Source organism: Rhizophagus irregularis, chromosome 26 (assembly GCF_026210795.1).
Source record: "Rhizophagus irregularis chromosome 26, complete sequence".
Taxonomy (NCBI): Eukaryota; Fungi; Glomeromycota; class Glomeromycetes; order Glomerales; family Glomeraceae; genus Rhizophagus; species Rhizophagus irregularis.
Window position 1 is genome coordinate 3198845 of NC_089454.1, and position 19773 is coordinate 3218617.

General features: G+C 25.9%; 3 protein-coding genes across 3 annotated transcripts; all 3 read left to right on the plus strand.

Annotated features, from left to right (window-relative positions):
- The first annotated feature begins 12161 nt into the window (after nucleotides 1-12161).
- Nucleotides 12162-12736, plus strand: OCT59_017855 (uncharacterized protein). The gene is made up of 3 exons (XM_066137765.1): nucleotides 12162-12195; nucleotides 12288-12441; nucleotides 12513-12736. Exons 2-3 carry the CDS (start codon nucleotides 12292-12294, stop codon nucleotides 12588-12590), a joined length of 228 nt encoding a protein of 75 aa, XP_066004309.1. The 5' UTR covers nucleotides 12162-12195; nucleotides 12288-12291; the 3' UTR covers nucleotides 12591-12736.
- Nucleotides 12737-14033: 1297 nt separating this feature from the next.
- On the plus strand, nucleotides 14034-14439 carry OCT59_017856 (uncharacterized protein; the record flags this gene model as incomplete). Its single annotated transcript, XM_025327313.1, has 2 exons — nucleotides 14034-14044; nucleotides 14106-14439. 2 exons carry the CDS (start codon nucleotides 14034-14036, stop codon nucleotides 14437-14439), a joined length of 345 nt encoding a protein of 114 aa, XP_025171928.1.
- A 903-nt stretch (nucleotides 14440-15342) lies between these two features.
- OCT59_017857 (uncharacterized protein) lies at nucleotides 15343-15860 on the plus strand (the record flags this gene model as incomplete). The annotated part of the gene is made up of 4 exons (XM_066137766.1): nucleotides 15343-15385; nucleotides 15475-15589; nucleotides 15730-15744; nucleotides 15818-15860. 4 exons carry the CDS (start codon nucleotides 15343-15345, stop codon nucleotides 15858-15860), a joined length of 216 nt encoding a protein of 71 aa, XP_066004310.1.
- Nucleotides 15861-19773: the final 3913 nt, after the last annotated feature.

Here is a 19773-nt window from a genome sequence, read left to right on the forward strand (position 1 = left end):
GAAACTTCTATTTTTTTGTAATTTAATCCTTAAAATACTTTTGTTATAACAACTTTTTATATTAACAGGTTAAAGCATATCAATATTCTATTATAAGTAATGGTCATATTCCTAAAATATATGGAATATCCCAACATCCGGATACAAAAAATTATATTATAGTATTTGAAAATAACTATTGCAAAGAATGTGGTGAAATATATGCAATAGTATGGGAAAAATGGTGTAAACCATGTCAAATAAATAATTTAAAACAAAATTTTACAAACTGGACTAGCGGAAATGAAAAAATTGATGATTACATTCAAGAAATGCAATTGAAAATTGAAAGATGTCATGATATAATTGTTGAATGGATACCTTACAACCAATTCAATAATGTTAAATATAAAATAGGGAAAGAGGGCTTCGCTACAGCAATATGGAAGAATGGTTTATTAAAATATGATGAAAACGAAAGGAAACATAAAAGAATATCTAATATAGAAGTTTCTTTAAAATGCTTAAATAATTCTCAAATTGTTATTAGTGACTTGCTAAATGAGGTATGAAACTTCTAATTTTTGTAATTAATCCTTAAAAGTACTTTTATCATAACAACTTTTTATTTTAACAGGTTAAAGTATACCAATATTTCATTGAAAGTAATGATAGTTTATATGGAATATCCCAAAATCCAGATACAAAAAATTATATTATAGTATTTGAAAATAGTTATTGCAAAGAATGTGGTGAAATATATACAAATAAAGATTATAAATGGTGTAAACCATGTCAAATAAATAATTTAAAACAAAGTTTTACAAACTGGACTAGTGGAAATGAAAAAATTGATGATTTCATTCAAGAAATGCAATTGAAAATTGAAGAATGTTATGACATAATTGTTGAATGGATACCTTATAACCAATTTAATAATGTTAAAAAAATAGGCAAAGATGGCTTTGCTGCGGCAATATGGAAGAAGGAATTTAATTATGAAGAAATAAAATATAATGAAGTCACTTTAAAATGCTTAAATGATTCTCAAAATGTTATTAGTGACTTGTTAAATGAGGTATATATGAAACTTCCAATTATTGTAATTTAATCCTTAAAAGTACTTTATTGTAACAACTTTTATATTTAACAGGCTAATAAAGCATATTCTACTAATTTAAATCCTATAGTATATGGAATATCCCAAAATCCAGATACAAAAAATTATATTATAGTACTTAATAATAGTTATTGTAAAGAATGTGGTGAAATATATACAGAGATAGATTGTAAATGGTGTAAACCATGTCAAATAAATAATTTAAAACAAAATTTTACAAACTGGACTAGTGGAAATAAAAAAATTGATGATTTTATTCAAGAAATGCAATTGAAAATTGAAAGAGCTTGGGATATAATTGTTGAATGGATACCTCATGACCAATTTATTAATGTTAAAAAAATAGGCAAAGATGGCTTTGCTACAGCAATATGGAAGAATGGTTCATTAAAATATAATTATGAAGAAATAAAACATGAAAGAGAACCTAATAAAAAGGTCATCTTAAAATGCTTAAATAATTCTCAAAATGTTATTATTGACTTGCTAAATGAGGTATGAAACTTCTAATTTTTGTAATTTAATCCTTAAAAGTACCTTACTATAACAATTTTTATATTTAACAGGCTAAAGTATATTCCATTAGTAAAGTAAATGAACATAATATTCCTAAAATATATGGAATTTTCCAAAATCCAAATACAAGTGAATATATTATTGTATTTAAAGATGGCCATATTTGCAACAACTGTGGTAAAATATATACAAATATATGGAAAAATGGTGTAAACCATGTCAAATAAATAACTTAAAACAAAATTTTACAAACTGGACTAGTGGAAATGAAAAAATTGATGATTTCATTCAAGAAATGCAATTAAAAATTGAAAAATATAAAGATATGATTGTTGAATGGGTACCTTATGACCAATTTATTAATGTTAAAAAAATAGGCAAAGATGGCTTTGCTACAGCAATATGGAAGAATGGTTCATTAAAATATAAATATAAAGAAATAAAATATAAAAGAAAACCTAATAAAGAAGTCACTTTAAAATGCTTGAGTAATTCTCAAAATAATATTTGTGATTTGCTAGATAAGGTATGAAACTTCCAATTTTTGTAATTTAATCCTTAAAATACTTTATTATAACAACTTTTGTATTTAACAGGCAAAAGCATATTCTATTAAATATGGGATATCTCAAAATCCAGATACAAATGATTATATTATAGTACTTAATGATAGTTATTGTAAGGAATGTGGCGAAAGATATACAGGAGTAGTATTGCAAAAATGGTGTAAACCATGTCAAATAAATAATTTAAAACACAATTTTACAAACTGGACTAGTGGAAATGAAAAAATTGATGATTTCATTCAAGAAATGCAATTGAAAATTGAAAGAACGTGGGATATAATTGTTGAATGGATACCTTATAGCCAATTCAATAATGTTAAAAAAATAGGCAAAGATGGCTTTGCTACAGCAATATGGAAGAATGGTTCATTGAAATTTAATAATGAAGAAATAAAATATGAAAGAAAACCTGACAAAGTCACTTTAAAATGCTTGAATAATTCTCAAAATATTATTAGTGACTTGCTAAATGAGGTATGTAACTTCTAATTTTTGTAATTTAATCCTTAAAAGTACTTTATTATAACAACTTTATATTTAACAGGTTAAAGCATATTCCATTAAAGTAGATGAATATAATATTCCTAAAATATATGGAATTTCCCAAAATCCAGATACAAATGATTATATTATAGTACATGATAATAGTGATTGCAAAGAATGTGGTGAAATATATACAGAGATAATTTATAAATGGTGTAAACCATGTCAAATAAATAGTTTAAAACAAAATTTTGTAAATTGGACTAGTGGAAATGAAAAAATTGACAATTTTATTCAAGAAATGCAATCGAAAATTGAAAGAACTTGGAATATAATTGTTGAATGGATACCTTATAACCAGCTTAATAACATTAAAGAAATAGGTAAAGGTGGATTTGCTACAGTCTATTTAGCAATATGGAAAGATGGTCCATTAAAATATAAATATTATGAAAATAAATATATATATAAAAGAACACCTAATAAAGAAGTTGCTTTAAAATACTTACATAATTCACAAAATATTACAAATGAATTTTTAAATGAGGTATGAAATTTATTTTTTAGACTTCATTAAATACTTCTGAATAATAATTGTTTTTACTTTTTGATAGGTTAATGCATATTCTATTGATACTATTAATAATAGAATTCTCAAAATATATGGGATATCCCAAAATCCAGATACAAATAACTATATTATTGTACTTGAATATGCAAATGGTGGAAATCTTAATAATTACAATAATTATGTCATTAAGAATTACGATTGGTTTGAAAAATTGGATGTACTAAATAAAATTGGTGAAGGTCTTCAAAAAATTCATGAAAATAAAGTAGTCCACCGTGATTTCCATACAGGAAATATATTGATATCAATTAATAATATTGGTTATTATGAATCTGGAAATAATACAAGTGATATATATATTTCAGATATGGGATTATGTGGAGAAGTTAGTAATATAGACAAAACAAAAATTTATGGAGTTATGCCATTTGTAGCTCCTGAAGTATTAAAAGGAAAGCCATATAATCAAGCAGCAGATGTATATAGTTTTGGTATGATTATGTATTATATTGCAACTGGAAGACAACCTTTTTTCAATTATGCTCATGATAGTGTGTTAGCATTAAATATATGTAGTGGAATTAGACCTGAAATAAATGAACAAGAAGCACCAAAATTTTATATTGATTTAATGAAAAGTTGTTGGGATGCAGATCCAGAAAAGAGACCAAGTGCTATTGAAATCAATGATTTCCTTCATTTTGGTAAAGATGAAGAAATTAGAAAGCAAATTAAAGAAGCAGAAGAATATAGAATAACAAATTTTTTATCTACTGGAAATAGTCAATCAGTTCATCCACAAGCTTGTTATACTTCTCGATTACTCAATCAATTTACAAAAGAACTTCCAAAACATGATGATACTTACAGTATTTCGGCAGAAATTATTGATTTTACAGAGTATGTAACATTTTCTTAAATTATTGTTTATTTTTTATTGAAATTTATTAAATCATAAATCATTTTATAGGTGGGTTACCGAACAAAAATGAAAAATAAGTCAATTAGAACATGCATCTGCACCAAATATAAAATACATTTTATAAAAATTCATCTAAAAAAAGTGATGAATATAAAATATAAAAGGTGTAACACAATTGTGAAAACTCATGTTCTAACTATAATTTGATACTAAACTCCTTATACAACAAATTTAAGCCCAATATTAACTATTAACACAAATTTTATTATTTTTTTTTTTGTTGATATCATTGTATTTTGTTCAACACTAATTATAGAGTATATGTAATTTTTTTTTACATAAATAAAAAATTAGTTTGTAATTGAACAAATAAAGTATAAGATTTGAAAATATTATTAACTGTTGAATTTATGATAATTAAAATTAAGAAATAAATTTATAATAAATATAAATATACTAGTAATTATCAATTTTTTTTAGACCTATTATTGGCGAATTATTACTATAAATAATAGATTCAATAGTGTATTTATTGCTAACATTTTCTTTCAAAATGACAAAATTTTCTTATTATGCGGTTATATTTCGTATATCAAAATTATTATACACTTAATTATTTAATTACAAATGCCTCTTTATTAAAGATTTGGTTATGAAAGCATTATAACAATACTTTATCAAGACGGAATGCAAAAAATTGATACTGTAATTTATAGAATATGGTATACAATTTAAAATATATAATTTAACCTAGTCTGGGACTTTATCAATACTCTCACCAAAAAGAAAGAATTTGTTAAACTCTCACCATATTATAAAATTATTATCTAGATTTTTATTCTTCTATTGCTAATTAAAGGTAATAAATAAAACTATATTAATATGCTTTGAATTATATAATAAGTTTAAAAAAAAGATCCATATATATATTAATGTTATTTTTAAGCATTATTGATTGACAAGATTCTTTATACGATGTTTACTTAAGAAACTATAGTCCGGAAGCCAATATGTTAACTTTCAACAGTATATATTAGCTTGAATTAAATTTAATTAAAGAATAAAAAATTTAGCAAAATTCTCATTATAAGTATCTTTTGTAAATGTTTACCATAATAAAAATTAAGATGATGCCGATTCAGACAATTTGGAAGCGAATGTGCTTTGTACAGGCAAAAAAAAAATATGTAGTTTGAGAATTAAGTTATTTAAATTGATAGATAAATTATACAAAATTAATACGTAATTTTATATAAAATTTCTTTGATGTATTTATTAAAATATCAAATAAGAGTATAGTAACATAGAAATTCATGACTAATAATTAGATGAAATTAGGTTTAACCGAATCTATAACTAAGGTGTATAGCTGCGACCCATCAGAATTTCTGGATCCAGATTATACCCAAATAAAAAAAAGTATTATCCGACTACCTTTTTATCAGATATGACTCAAGTAATATTCGGGTATTACCCGGATAAATATCAATTCCTTTTCTCAATAAATATACAAATCAAGATATTTACCCTATAAAAATGTTGGTCAAGTCTGTACGAGTTAAGCGTTTAAATTCGTTCATTGTTGTATCTTTCCTGTTATTGCGATCCTGGCCCACATTATGTATTTTGACCAGCACTATGTTGCCTTTAGCCGGCGTTATGATATAAAAAAATGTGCTTAATAGCGTACTGTAAATCGAATTGAGCAACTTAATTATTCGGTAGAAAATCTGTATACCGGTTAAGGTTTCTTGGCTGATTCCAAAGAAATAGGTTGGTTCACTTTCTCCAACTTAGAGATAATTATTATATTTTATTTAATTCTTTTAAGATCCGAATTTCCATTAAGTAATCACCGTGTATAAGACGCTGCTAGCATTTTAAACGATGGTCAACTCAATCTTAAGTTAATTCTTTCATAAGATTTCTTGAAACCAAAAGTTTGGAATTTTTGCTAAAGAATTATGAATTTTATCTCATGGTACTGTATAATACAATTTTAATAAAAATATAGGTATATATATACGTACGTATTGATAAATGAACATATAATTCTTTAAGCTCAAATAATATTAACATCACTTCGTAAATAAATCAGCGCCATGTGATCGTATGTTTTATCACGAAACAATTATTTTCTAAAGAATAATTCATTGCATATACAATATTTGATAAGAATATATACTGATATTAATTTTTACTAATTGGTTGATTAAAAAAAATTAAATCCATTATTTTCCTAAATCAACTTAATCAACTTGGAAAAATTCAACACCTATAATGGTATAAGGGTATAACTATGGATTATTATTGGATTTGTATACTAAAAAAGAAAAATTACGACTTTATCTTCATAAAGTACATTTACAATAATGTGAAATAAATATTAATAAATAAAATTATGTATAGGTAAACTTTCTGTGGTATAGAAATAGATTGAATTTTTTCTTATATTGATCTCTTACTGATTATTCGAAAATTTGTATATGCCGTAAGTCCGTAATTCATACAAAGTGTAAAGTTCATGCAAGTTAGAACGAACAGTTAACCCGGAAGTTTTTTTTTTTTTCATGAATGTCACTGGTTATAAATCAGTGCAAGCCGCATTATTCGTTGCTCAAAGCAACTCACAACATACTTCTAATATAGTCAACTTTTTAATTCTTTTATCACAACAACGTTTCTGGTTACCGAATAATCCTTTTGAATTTTTTTCTTTATTTGACTCACAGTTAAAATCATTTACTAGATTAGAAAATTTATTTGTTTTTTTCAGATATTATAATCTTTCACTTTCTACTAATTTTCAATTTAAAATTGAAGGTGGAATTTTTCCAATTTCTCATTTTATTATAGATCCTAAATTTCTTTTTTCACAAATTAATAGTCTTAAAAGGGAATTATGTTTCTCGACCAAATTATTTACATTGATTCAGCCTATCTGCTAGATTATCAAGATATCAAAAAAAGTCTTATAACAAACAAGGAAGAATACCTCGATGAGCATAGCGGACATGCTCATATCACCTTGCCGATCATTTGCTGATGATCACTAATTCCGGATTTTAAAAACTTATTGCAAAATCACAAATATTTTTCAAATTTTGTGGCAAAAAAATAATGGAAATCTAAGTAAAAACACTAAATTATCATATGACTTTAATTATGTAATTATTAGACAATTTTTAATAATATCATAAAAATATTATTTGTATATGGTAATTCACTAATTATTGCCGATCATCAGACAAAAATTGAAGTGCGAAGATGAATATGTGAGTGCGAAACTTAAGAATTTGCACAAATATTCTTTATATTATGTAGAATCTATAAAAAAAACAATGCAGTGATCTGATTCATAATGCAGGTTTTTTATTAGTAACATAATTAGTGAATAATTTCGTAAAATGAATAAATATATGCCAAATACTAATAAAATCTAATGAAATTTAATACACAATAAATTAAAACTAAATTTAAGTTATTTGTGAAATTTGAACATATTAATTATTATGTAAATTTTTTTAGCAACGGTATTTATATTATGTGATAATTGAAAAATGATCGGCAAATGATCGACAAATGATCAGTCAGTATTGTGATAAAATAGGGATGTCCGCTATGCTACCTCGATGGTACACGTTTCTCAAAAACAAAATTACTCTCCAATCCAATACTGGACGTCTCAACATTGATCTAGGCCACAACTTAATTCAAAATTCACGGGTCCAGCGTCCCCATCCTCCGCCTGTACAACCTGATCCTATTACGCACAAAGGAAAAAGCAAGTGATTTACAACCTAGGCCAACTCTACTTCAGACGCCAAATATGGTAAACTATCGACTTCAGCACACTTTGCTAACACTGCTCCGTTATGTATGTATCTTGAACATTGGACACTAAGATTCCTAGGTTTATAGTGGGTTCCGAGGGTCTCATTCGTATGACAACCTCTCCCCAAACATCGGCCATCTGGACGGTTCAAGTTATCTTACAAGCAAAGGCCATATGCGCCGTAGGATACTTATAAAAATCCAATATACTGGAAAAAGATCGACACACTAGGGCACTAAGCAGGTACAGGTAATAATCCTCCTAGTTGGCGTCTATGTCAACCTCTCCCCCAAACATCGGCCATATGGACAATGCAAGTTAGTTATCTTACAAGCAAAGGTCATACGCGCCGTAAGATATTGTATATGCAAAGTATTTAAAGGTAATATGAAAAGCAAAAAGATTACTTAACTGATGGTCTATAACTGATTAGTACGATTTTGTCTCCTCCGTACCGACTTATTTAATTATTTTTTTTTGTGCGACAACTTATTAATTTATTGTCACCAGACGCAAATGTAACGATCACGTGCTATTTTCTTATACGATCAAATTATACAACAATATGCACCCTTTTTATGTATCTTTCTAGGACCATCAGGTGCGTTAACTAAAAGTGCGTTTAATCACTTTTATATTTTTTTTGTTTTGATTTTTCTTTATTTATCATTTTAGTTTTTATTCTTTATTATATATTTATTTCATTTTATTTCAAAGATTTTTCTATGGAAAAAATTTCTCATTATTAAGAAAACCGAACAATTATTTATTTATTCAAATAACTTAGTAATGTGGAGCCAAACTTATTAGAAATTAGGTAAGTTATGTAAAAAAAAGGTGAATTTAACTGATACCGTTCCATTTCGTCTCCTATCATTTTTTTCAATAACCATTTCGTTCTATATTGCTTTTTCATTATCATTTCATCCCATATATACTGTTCTTTTCATTGCTATTTTGTCTCCTATTGTTCTTTTTCCATTACCATTTCATACTATATCGTTTCTTATTACTCTTTTTGTTCTTTATTATTCTTTCTTATTCCTTATCACTCATTTGTCCATTATTATTATTTGACCGGGTTGTCCTCAAAATTTAAGAAATTAAAAATGTATCCGATATGGAAATTTGTGTTATGTATATTTTATGCAAACTCACGCCCAAAGCATACGGTGGATTTTGTTACCGATGTATCAATAACCCAATAAAAGTTACTCATATCACTTGTTGATATAATACTCTATGAAAAATAATGTATAAATAAAGATACGCTATTGCCGTTTTAAAAGTTACTGGTATGAAAAGAAAGTTTTTCCTGATAAAGTTTTTCCTTTGTGAGAAACGACTGATCATTATAAAATTAATGACATGATCAACATAGTGCCATAGTGGCACCACCTTTTCATGAAATTTAAGCTTAACATTAGAAATATGTAACCAGAATTTGGAAAAAGAACTCCTGAAATTTATAAAAAACTAGCTTGTAATTTATAAATGCAACAATACTAATTCAAACTCAAAGACCAACAGCCAAGGAATTATTTGAAATAATATGTTTTTGGTACAAATCTTTGTGGATTTTACCTAAAAAAATAAAAATAGGGTTATAAAGGAAAGGAAATTAAGTTCTAATTCATATTTGTATTCTTGATAACTTCTACCATCTGACATATACTATTTTTCATATTATTATAAAGCCGTAAATTATATATGTTATCAATGAAGTAAGCTGTTAAAACTGATTTCAGAAATATTCTTTCCTAATGAACATAATTTTTATAGTTTAATTCCGGTAGGTAGTAAGTGAATAACGTAGATTTGCTAAGTGCGTAATGTAAGTTAGTGAATAATCGTTATCGTTACTCCAGGCACAGAACGTAAGTCATATATTAAACTGTATAACTAAAGATAAATTTACAATGTGGTACAAAATTATACTAATTACCTTTAAAGTTCAACTTGTGGTATTCCTAGAAAAGAACAAGAAATGAAACGTTATAAATATTTCTTTAAAATCAATTAAAAGAAAATAATTTCGAAGTCCAAGCTGTAAAACCTAGGATTATCAAGATAAACAAGAATCAACATACTTGTATCAAACTTAATTTTATATACAGTATATAAGGACTAATAAACTTTAAATATCACATGATCACAAGTAGGAAAATGGGTATAGTACTATCAATAAAAGAGGTATTGTAGCATGGCCATAAAATACCTTAGCGGCTTAGCCAGTTACTTTGTAAAATGCTTCTTATCAAAGGGCATAAGTAACGATGCAACATCAAAAACCATTCAACTTGTTAACATTATTATTTTTCGCAAATGTTTACGAGAGCAAATTACAGTACGATTCTAACCCACTACGATGGAAAGTGATATGGTGTAAATAATGAAAACGCAAAATGAAAGTATTTTATTTCAATTTCCTTGCCATATTTTATATGTTATAAGATAAAAATCTAGCACTAATAAAGATTAAAAAATATTATGGTTGTTTGTGTGTGCTATTAGTGTAGAAAATAAAATATGCGACACATCTAATATGACTCCCCTACAACTAAATATATGAGTAAAAACAAATTGGTACGATTTGCGGTGTTGAATAATTAATCGAAGACCCTCGAACCTCTAGCCATAATAATCTCTGAAACTTCTGGAAATTCATAAATTATATTTAATTGGTCGATTATTATTATTTGGTTACGGTAGTTGGCATTAATCGGTTAAGGTTTTTTTGATCGGTTCTATTGAAGTGACATTGGGTGATACTATCACACATAGAATTGATTTAATAGCAATGTACAGGAAACATGGAAATTTTTTGCGAAGATCTCACCGGGTTGCTGGTTGTTGGGTTGGTGTATATTTAGCAACGACCGTCATCAAAAATTTGCTTAAAAATAAAAAATTTGATAAAGATCGACCTTGTGCAATACAACAAGAGAAAAAAAATGTATAATATATCTTACAATTTAACATTAAAGGTTATAATTTTGTACTACGAAAATGATCGCATACGTGGATTAGATCACTTGTCAAAACAAAAAATCGAATTGTCAAATGAAACCAATAATTAATTTTTTTTAATTAATTCTGTAAAGTATGATTTTAGATTAATCAATACTAAAAACTTCAAAATTTTAAATGGAAGGTACAAATACTATCAAATAGGGAATTCTTTTAATGTATCTTTATTTTAGTATTTTTTCTTTCTTTTTTTTTTAAATAATCTTTTTAAAACGTTTAAAATTCATGTGTAAGACGACTAAAAAAACGCGGCTATACATTTCTTTAGATAAAGTTGTAGGCAAAAAGTATGCGGAAATTATTGTAAACATAGAAGTGATACACCCGTTTGATATACCAACGCCAATACACTACACGTTTATTATTTTTTTTTTAATCAAATAAGAGCTCGGATACAAGTAGTTTTTATGCGCAGCAATTCATTTATTATGAGATAGTACGAATATTACGTAGAATTCTCGAATGTATAAATTACTGTACGCCATTATCCTTATTTGGCAGATAAGGAATGTAAGCCAACATCAAAATTGTACGATTACTAATATTAACTTTCGTGGTAGGACAATATAATTTGTGTAATTTATATTTGCATACTTTCGAAAAAAAGAACTGGGAATTTAGTATAATTATTATTATTTGAATCGAATTTTATGTCCAAAATTGGCAGTTGATTCTGGTCAATAGATAGGATAGATTATCATTTGAATTACCAAATGAATTATATTCTTTAAAATTAATTTGCTATTGTAGTGACAAAATTATCCGTCATTAAAACGATCATTTCAGTATATTACATTCTTATCGTAATATGATTGGTTAACTCTATTAACTTTCGTCTTGAATGAAATGAATTTATGGTTCTCTATAAAATATTTTATTATTAAAATATATTTGAAAAGCAATCATTTTTTACGGTTTGTAAATTATTATTATTGATTACGTCATGAAATAATTTATTTTGACCATTATATTATACTTCCAGCTCATTAAGCTATCATTGAATCTTTTCAATTCTTTATTTATTCCAACGAACAAAATTTTGGTTGTACACATGAAATTTATGATACGATATTTTTTTTGCTGAGTAATCAACTTTTTTTGTCCTATATAAACAGTCATAAACTTCCTTACTAGTTACTATTGTAACAACAAAATAAAAAAAAATTAATTTCGGTAATTAAAAAAGAATTTAATTATTAAATAATTTTTTTTTCATCATTAAAATTTTTTCTCCAAATCCTTTTTTACTTTTTTTTTTTTTAAAGAAAAATGAGTGACAGCCAAGAAATCAACAATCCTAAAAATAAAGCTTATCTTGACAGGGCCTTAAAGGATCTTGCTTGCAAGACTGTAGATAAAAGAGTAAGCGATATTCATAAAAGAATTGATAAACATAATAAACAACTTGCAAAAAAGAAAGTAAGTATATATCATAAAAGCATTTTTTTTTGTTGTATTTTTTATAATATTAATTATTTATTTTAAAAAAGCCTAATACTAAGAATAGGACTCGAGCTCATGCTATGCCCTACACTAGAAGAAATGGTGCACCTAATGATAATAAATAATTCTTAAATTTTATCTTCGTACTTGAGAAGTAAAAGTAAATTAACGGATAAAAATTTTTGATTGTTACTATATGAAACATATTATTATTATTATATATTTATCATGTATAAATTAAATTATAAATAAATAAATAAGAATGCATATGATTTTAAAATGTTTTTCCTTATAAAAATAAATGTTAAAAAAAAAATTTACTGTTGACGTCAACTATGTAGTAAAATTTATTGTCCGGAGGACTATACACATATTGGATCACGTGGCGATATACGTAATAAAATATGGTAAAAATTTTATCGCTCCGTACCCATAACGGTTTCCGTTTCCTAATTATTTATATAGCAGATGATATTAATAATGATGATGACTAAGTAAAAAGTAAAAATTAAACTTTTCATTTATTTTATAATATTTTTAACTCAACTCCACTTATTATGAGTTATTTAATTATATTTATTTTTATATTTTCAATATATTTTACTATCTGATACGTACTGTACTACACCTTATATGTAAATTATATATTTTGTTATTAACAAATAAAATCCTAAAAATGGACTTCAATTCATATTTTTTTAAATTGAAAATATTTCAAATTATATGGAGTTTTTTTACTTTAAAAATAAAATCATTGCTTGTTTTACCAACTTTAAGATCACGATAACGAATGTTTCAAGGTATGAAAACCAATTAGAAAAGCTGAAATCGAATTTTCTGTAAAAGAACATGGAACATTTCAAATCCGAATAATTATTATTATTTTACCTTTTTTTGGCTGTTAATAATATGCTAATTTAATTGTCTAGAAAAAAAAATTGTCACGAAACTCTAAATTTTTGATTTCACTTTATGTAAATACAATACATAAGTGTTTTCATATTTTTTGTTTAATTGGAAAAATCTCTATTAAATAAACCACAAAAATGTGAATTCATTCTGTAATTGTGTGCGAGTTATTATAACACTATTTTAAACTTCATTATATGAATTTATAGAACTACATTGCGATCTTTAATTCTTTATATTAACGATACGAAAAACTGAAATTATAACTAAACTAAAACCTAAAATTCGAGTTCAATTAATCTTACTGTTTCGTCCAGCGCGCCTATATATAACAATGCTTCTATGCGTATAACTTACATTTTTGATAAATTGATTAAAAATCAAAAAAAGGTTTCGTCATTTTCTGACATTTTTTTTTTCTTTTAATTTAATAATATTGAAGAATTGCTACTAAGTACATTATGAATTATAAAAATTATATAATTAATTAGTTATGCGAATGATTTCTTATGGCTAATTCATACATTGATTTTGTATCGAGTCAATGAATTATTAAAATTGGCGATGATTAATAAAAATTTTAAATGTATTGACAAATTTTGTGGAGAAAACGCTTTTTAAATGAAGCCAAAAACTTATTTGAAATGAGAATACTAAAAATGGACATACTGTATGAATAATTAATCAATCAATTAATTATTAAATAATAATAAAGAATATAATTATTGTAGGGATTTGGAATCGATTCTGCCAAAATCATTCAACATCCCACAAAAACCAAAGGACGGATTTGTTGACGCTCCTACTGATCTAATCTCGACGATTCCAAGATCTTCAGAAGAACACGAAGAGTTAGATAATTTGAACAACAGTTTTAAAGAAAGATTAGAAGATTTAACGATGACAACAACAGCCACGACACGAAGAAAAGGGAAAAAGAAAGTAACAGAGCAATCGGATGATGACGACGAAGAAAAGAAAAATGAAAACAAAAAGCGTGTAGTGCGAAAGCAGGGAGAAAGGAAAAATTCTGATACAGACCCAGTAAATAGTCATCGTTTGTAATTTATATTGTATTCGTTTGGAATATGTGTATATTGTTAATTTTATATACTAAATTTGAGCCACTTAATAAAATTCAAAAAAATTATTTTTTAATAACGTACTAAACTTGTACTATTCGCTTGGTTTTATACTAATTATGTATTTTTAATCATGTACTAAATTTGTGTTAATCACTTAGTTTTATACTTGTAATATGCTAAATTTGTACTAGTTGCTTAGTTTTGTACTAGTTTCATATCTATATTCGTATTAATTACACATTTTTGGATTTTTTTGAACCATATACTAAATTTGTACCAGTTTTGGTCTTTTTTAATTATATACTAAATTCGTACTAATTTCGCAGTAGTTACATATTTCTTCATGTATCCTTTTTCTGTAACTATCATCTATTATTAATCTATATTAATCTCAAGCTATATACTGCAACAGTGCAACGTACATATGTACCTTAATATAATTAATAACATCAAAATAAAATTTCCCTATTTATATATCGCGTGATATACTACCAGTTCGATCTTTAATATAAACTAAAATAAACTTTTTTTTTAACTTTTTCAACTCTCCTTTCATTCTCTTTTTCTAATAAACTTTTTTTTAACTTTTTCAACCCCCTTTCGCTCGCTTTTTTTCTTTTTAAAAATAAACTTTCATTAGCTTTTTTTAACTCCCCTTTCACTCGCTTTTTCTTAAAAAAAAATATTTTTTTTTAACTCCCTTTTTCCTTTCCATTATTCCTATTTCTCTTCTTTTACTCACAAAAAAAAAAATCAAATTCTATAATGAAACATTATAAGTTTTTTTTTTCTTTTTAGGTGGCTCCATGATATTTCGCAAGTTTTCAAAAAAAATTTTTCTTAAATTTATTTTAACGAAATATTACTATTTTTTCTTTTTTAGATGGTTTTTCGGGTCTATTTTGACACGTGGGATTTCATTCTCAGTAGGTTTTTTTTTCCTCTATTAGTTTATTTATTCTAACGAACCATATGTTAACATTTTGAATTTATCTTTTTTTTTAAATTTTTTTAGATGGGCCTGAACGCATGGAAGAGGAAATCGGACTATATTTTTTCGAATTTAATTCTTTTAATGAAATAATAATTCATTTTAAACGACTTAAGGATCACTTTGAACATAAATTTCGGTAAATAAAACAAAATATTTTTTTTTCATTTTTTTAGGAAACTTTTCAGATCTTTAACGCATGAGATGAGATTTGGTGGAAAAGGTTTTTTAAATGACCTTTTTATGGAATATTTTGCTACTTTTTATTTCTTTTTTTAGGATATTGACTATGAGGTAACTTTTCTAAGCTTAGGAATATTATTGAGTATCGTAAGAATTGATTTAGGCCGCAAAACCAACCTGTTAGACTAAAGACGAGTACTATCGTTCAAAGATCAAGACCAAATTAATCTATATCAAATCGGACACTGGACACGTGAGATTTTGGTTGAAAATAAGTTTGTGTAAAATTTCAGATTATTTCATATCTTCTACTTTAGTTCGTTGTGAATTTTCTATTTTTTTTCTAAATTATTATTTTGATCAAACATTTATTACACTTCTTGTTTATCTTCTTAGACGGATTATTTGGTTTAGTACATGGAATTCTTACTTTAAACATTTTGGTTTGCTTTATTTAGACGGGTCTAGATGCATGAAAAAGTTGGATATTTCTTTTTAGGCAGCCAGTTCTTCGGGCCCTGGACCTCCTTAGGCATGTTGATTCTTGATAAGTATTTTTTCCTTTTAATTTGTACAATTTAACAACGGAACAGGTACTCACACTTCGTATTTTTTTCTTAGATAGCCTCTTCTGATTTCATTTCACAAGATTTTGGGATTTTTTTTCGTTTTTCTTTAATATTATTGACGTCTAAATGATGAAAAAAAGAATGAAGAATAGTGAAGGAGAAACAAAGTAGCTGCACGAAAAAAGTAAAAGAAAAGAAGAAACTTGATTGCAAGGAAAGAGAGAAGAGAGAAAGCTTCTGTCATTGGTAAGATTGGAAGCATATTTCGTTGAACTACTACTAAAAAATATATATGGGGGAATAGCAGAAAGAAAGTAGAGAGGAAAGAAATGAGGTAATATAGTGGATACATCTATTAAGGAAGTGAGTCTATTACTGAAATAAAATAATAACTACAATTCTTTACCTGCAGACGCATCTAAAGATTTATTACATCAGAAACATGTGTTCAAATCGGGTTCCCACCTTGTTATAGTTGTGTCACCAGGGGCGCTATGTCAACGGAAATTTAGTACGTTGATCGCTTAAAAATCCGTGGCTATCCAATTATAACAAGAGGAAAGAAAAAAAGTTAAGTAATACAGTTAGCGCAACTTTGAATTCCTGTGGATCATAGTATAGATAATTTTACACTAGATAACTGATATATATTTATAATGTATAATATATTTATAATGTGTATTTTATATATTATTTATACATGTTAATAAATTAATATTACAATTACGAAAACGTGACATTAATTTTACAATACAGTATTAATAATTACATATAAAAAAGTGGCTCATATACGGCACAAGGTTAGATATAAAAATGGTATAAATCTATGTACAAAAATAGCTTGAAGCTGGACTACAACTTGGATAAGTTTAAAATAAATACAGTACAAATTTTGTGCCAAACGGGCTCACTATATAGTGCATAACTTATGGATATGAATTTGGTACAAATTGATGCGAAAACTTTTTATTGGGAGAATGAACAAATTATCCCCAAAATTTCAACAATCTTGAAATTTATTTTTAGAAGAGCGATACTGGAATTTGATCGAGTTACTACTTAACAACAGAGAGCTTGTTTAAGTGAAAACGTTGATATTTTCCACGATAGTATAGTTTTTCTTTCTTAATTTTTGAGACAGAATTTTATTTTGCTTTATTTTTATCGCTTTTAATATAGTTTAATTCATTTAGTTTTTATTAGAATTTTCTTCACAATTAATTTGATTGATTTTAAAATAGTAAAGCCTCAAAACATATAAAATAGCAAAAACCAAAAAAACATCGTAAAACATTAGTACAGTAGCGTATTTGAAAACAATATATTTACAGAATCGAACACAATGTACTACTTTAGATTTTATATTAATAGTTATAGTCAGATAAATACTCAGTTATAGGGTTTAGAAAGTCTTTGTACTTTCTTTGCTCTAGGTGCTTTTGTATTGGTTACCAGAATTTAAATCTATTTTAACTAATAAAGCGCGTTACTGTTTAAAAAAAAAAAAAAAAAAAAAAAAAAAAAAATTCTGCCAAAATCATTAATTGAAAATCCGATCAGAATCGATTATCGAATAATATTTTTCCGATAATAAAGATAATAAAAATGCAACTCAGGTTACTTAGGAGGAATTTAGTTTAGAATACTAACTTTCAATTTTGTAGGAAAAAGGAGGATTAGGTGGAATAAATTAGTTGGGTGTGAGACTTTTGAGCTCATCTTTTGAAGCAGCAATTGGCTGACCTAACATTATTACATATTTCATTCTTTTCTCCTACGTATTAATTTAGAATTCAAATAGTTAGGTTTCATAAAATAGGTAATAGATTAGTCTGTTAGTTTTAGTTTTTCTTTTATTTTAAGGTAGGGTATTATTTTATTTTTTTGTAATGTGTCTCTTGTTCGGAAATTACTCTGTTATAGGGTTAACGTGTTTAGCACGTTTGGCTCTAGGTGTCTTGTAACTTAGGATAGTTTCTTTTCGATACATAAATCCTAATAAAGATGCATTACAGTTTTAAAAAAAAAAAAAATTATTAAAGTTTTAATTCTGGTCAGAATTATAGGCTTAGCCAGAGTTACAGCCGATCACTGATTATTCGTGCAATAAACGTTTTATTTTAAATGCAAAATCATAAAATTTAATTAATAATCAAATATTTGTATGTTAAATTTGTGGTCATTGGAAATTTCCTGTCACTAATTTAATGATGCACAATCGATTAAAAATGATTAATCAAAATTTAAAATCGAAAATCGAATTTTAGAATTGAAATTTGAGAAACGATAAAATATTATTCAATGTTTTAAATAGTAAATCCACACATATATATTAAAACAACTTTTGTTTGCAAAAAAAAAATTTGCAAAACAGATTATAAAACAGAATATAAAACAGATATAGAAATTGATTTAATTAAAATTTATAAAAATTTATAAAATATATAAAATTTTAAAATCATTTAACTTTATTAAATAAATGTTCAAACAAAATTTATTTTAATTATACTATTACTATTATTCAATTGAATCTTGCTAATTTGCTCTCCGGGTGACATCACCCAGGTGATTTCACCATATATAAATTTATTAAAATCAGGTGATTTCACCCATAATAAGATATGTATAAAATTTTCATATAAAAATAAATTTTTACGAACACATTTATTGTGAATAGAAAAATCTATAATCACGCTACATCTAAACTAAAGATAAAATAAACGAGAAGATAAATGAATAACCAAAATCGTAATAAAACCAAATCAAACATAAGTAAAAATGAAATCACAAAGTAAAAGTATAAGAAAATAAAAAATCCCAACCAAAGGAAAAGAAACCCAAGAAGAAACCCAAAAAAAAAACTCAAAGAAAAAATCAAAAAACCCTGAAGAAGAAACATGAAAAGAAATCTGAAGAAAAACAAAAAAAATCTGAAGAAAAGACTTAAGAAGAAACCCAAAAGAAACCCAATAAAACCCAAGAAGAAATCCAATGAAAAGACCTGAGAAAAAATTCCAAAAGAAATACAATGAAACCCAAAAAGAAATCCAAAGAAGAAGTCCAAGGAAAACCCCAGCCAAAATAGAAGAAACCCAAATGAAAAATGAAACTGGTTAGTTAATGTAAAGAAACTAGACTTCTGAAATTCTGAAAACTTGAAACTTACCATTTACTACATTTACTAGGATACTGAAGTTGAAATCTACAAAAAGAAAATGGGTAACTAAGGAACAATAGCAAATAAAAAAGTAAACAAATATTCATATCCGCTGATCGGCGGAATTAAGGATTTGATATTTAATCAGCTGAGTGCGACGCTCCAGTTAAGTTCCCAAATAAAAAAGATCAAATATCATATTAAAAATAATAATTCTTTCAAAATTTCTATTATAATATTTGCTTTTTCAACCTGAAAATAATAGATACATCCTAAAAAATGATGGAAAAATATTATAGTTAGTTTATTAAAAAAAAAGAAAATTCATAATATTTAACAAAAAAAAAATCAAAAAATAATAAATTATTTAAAAATAAATACAAATAAATTTAACTAAATAATTTATTAATTCAT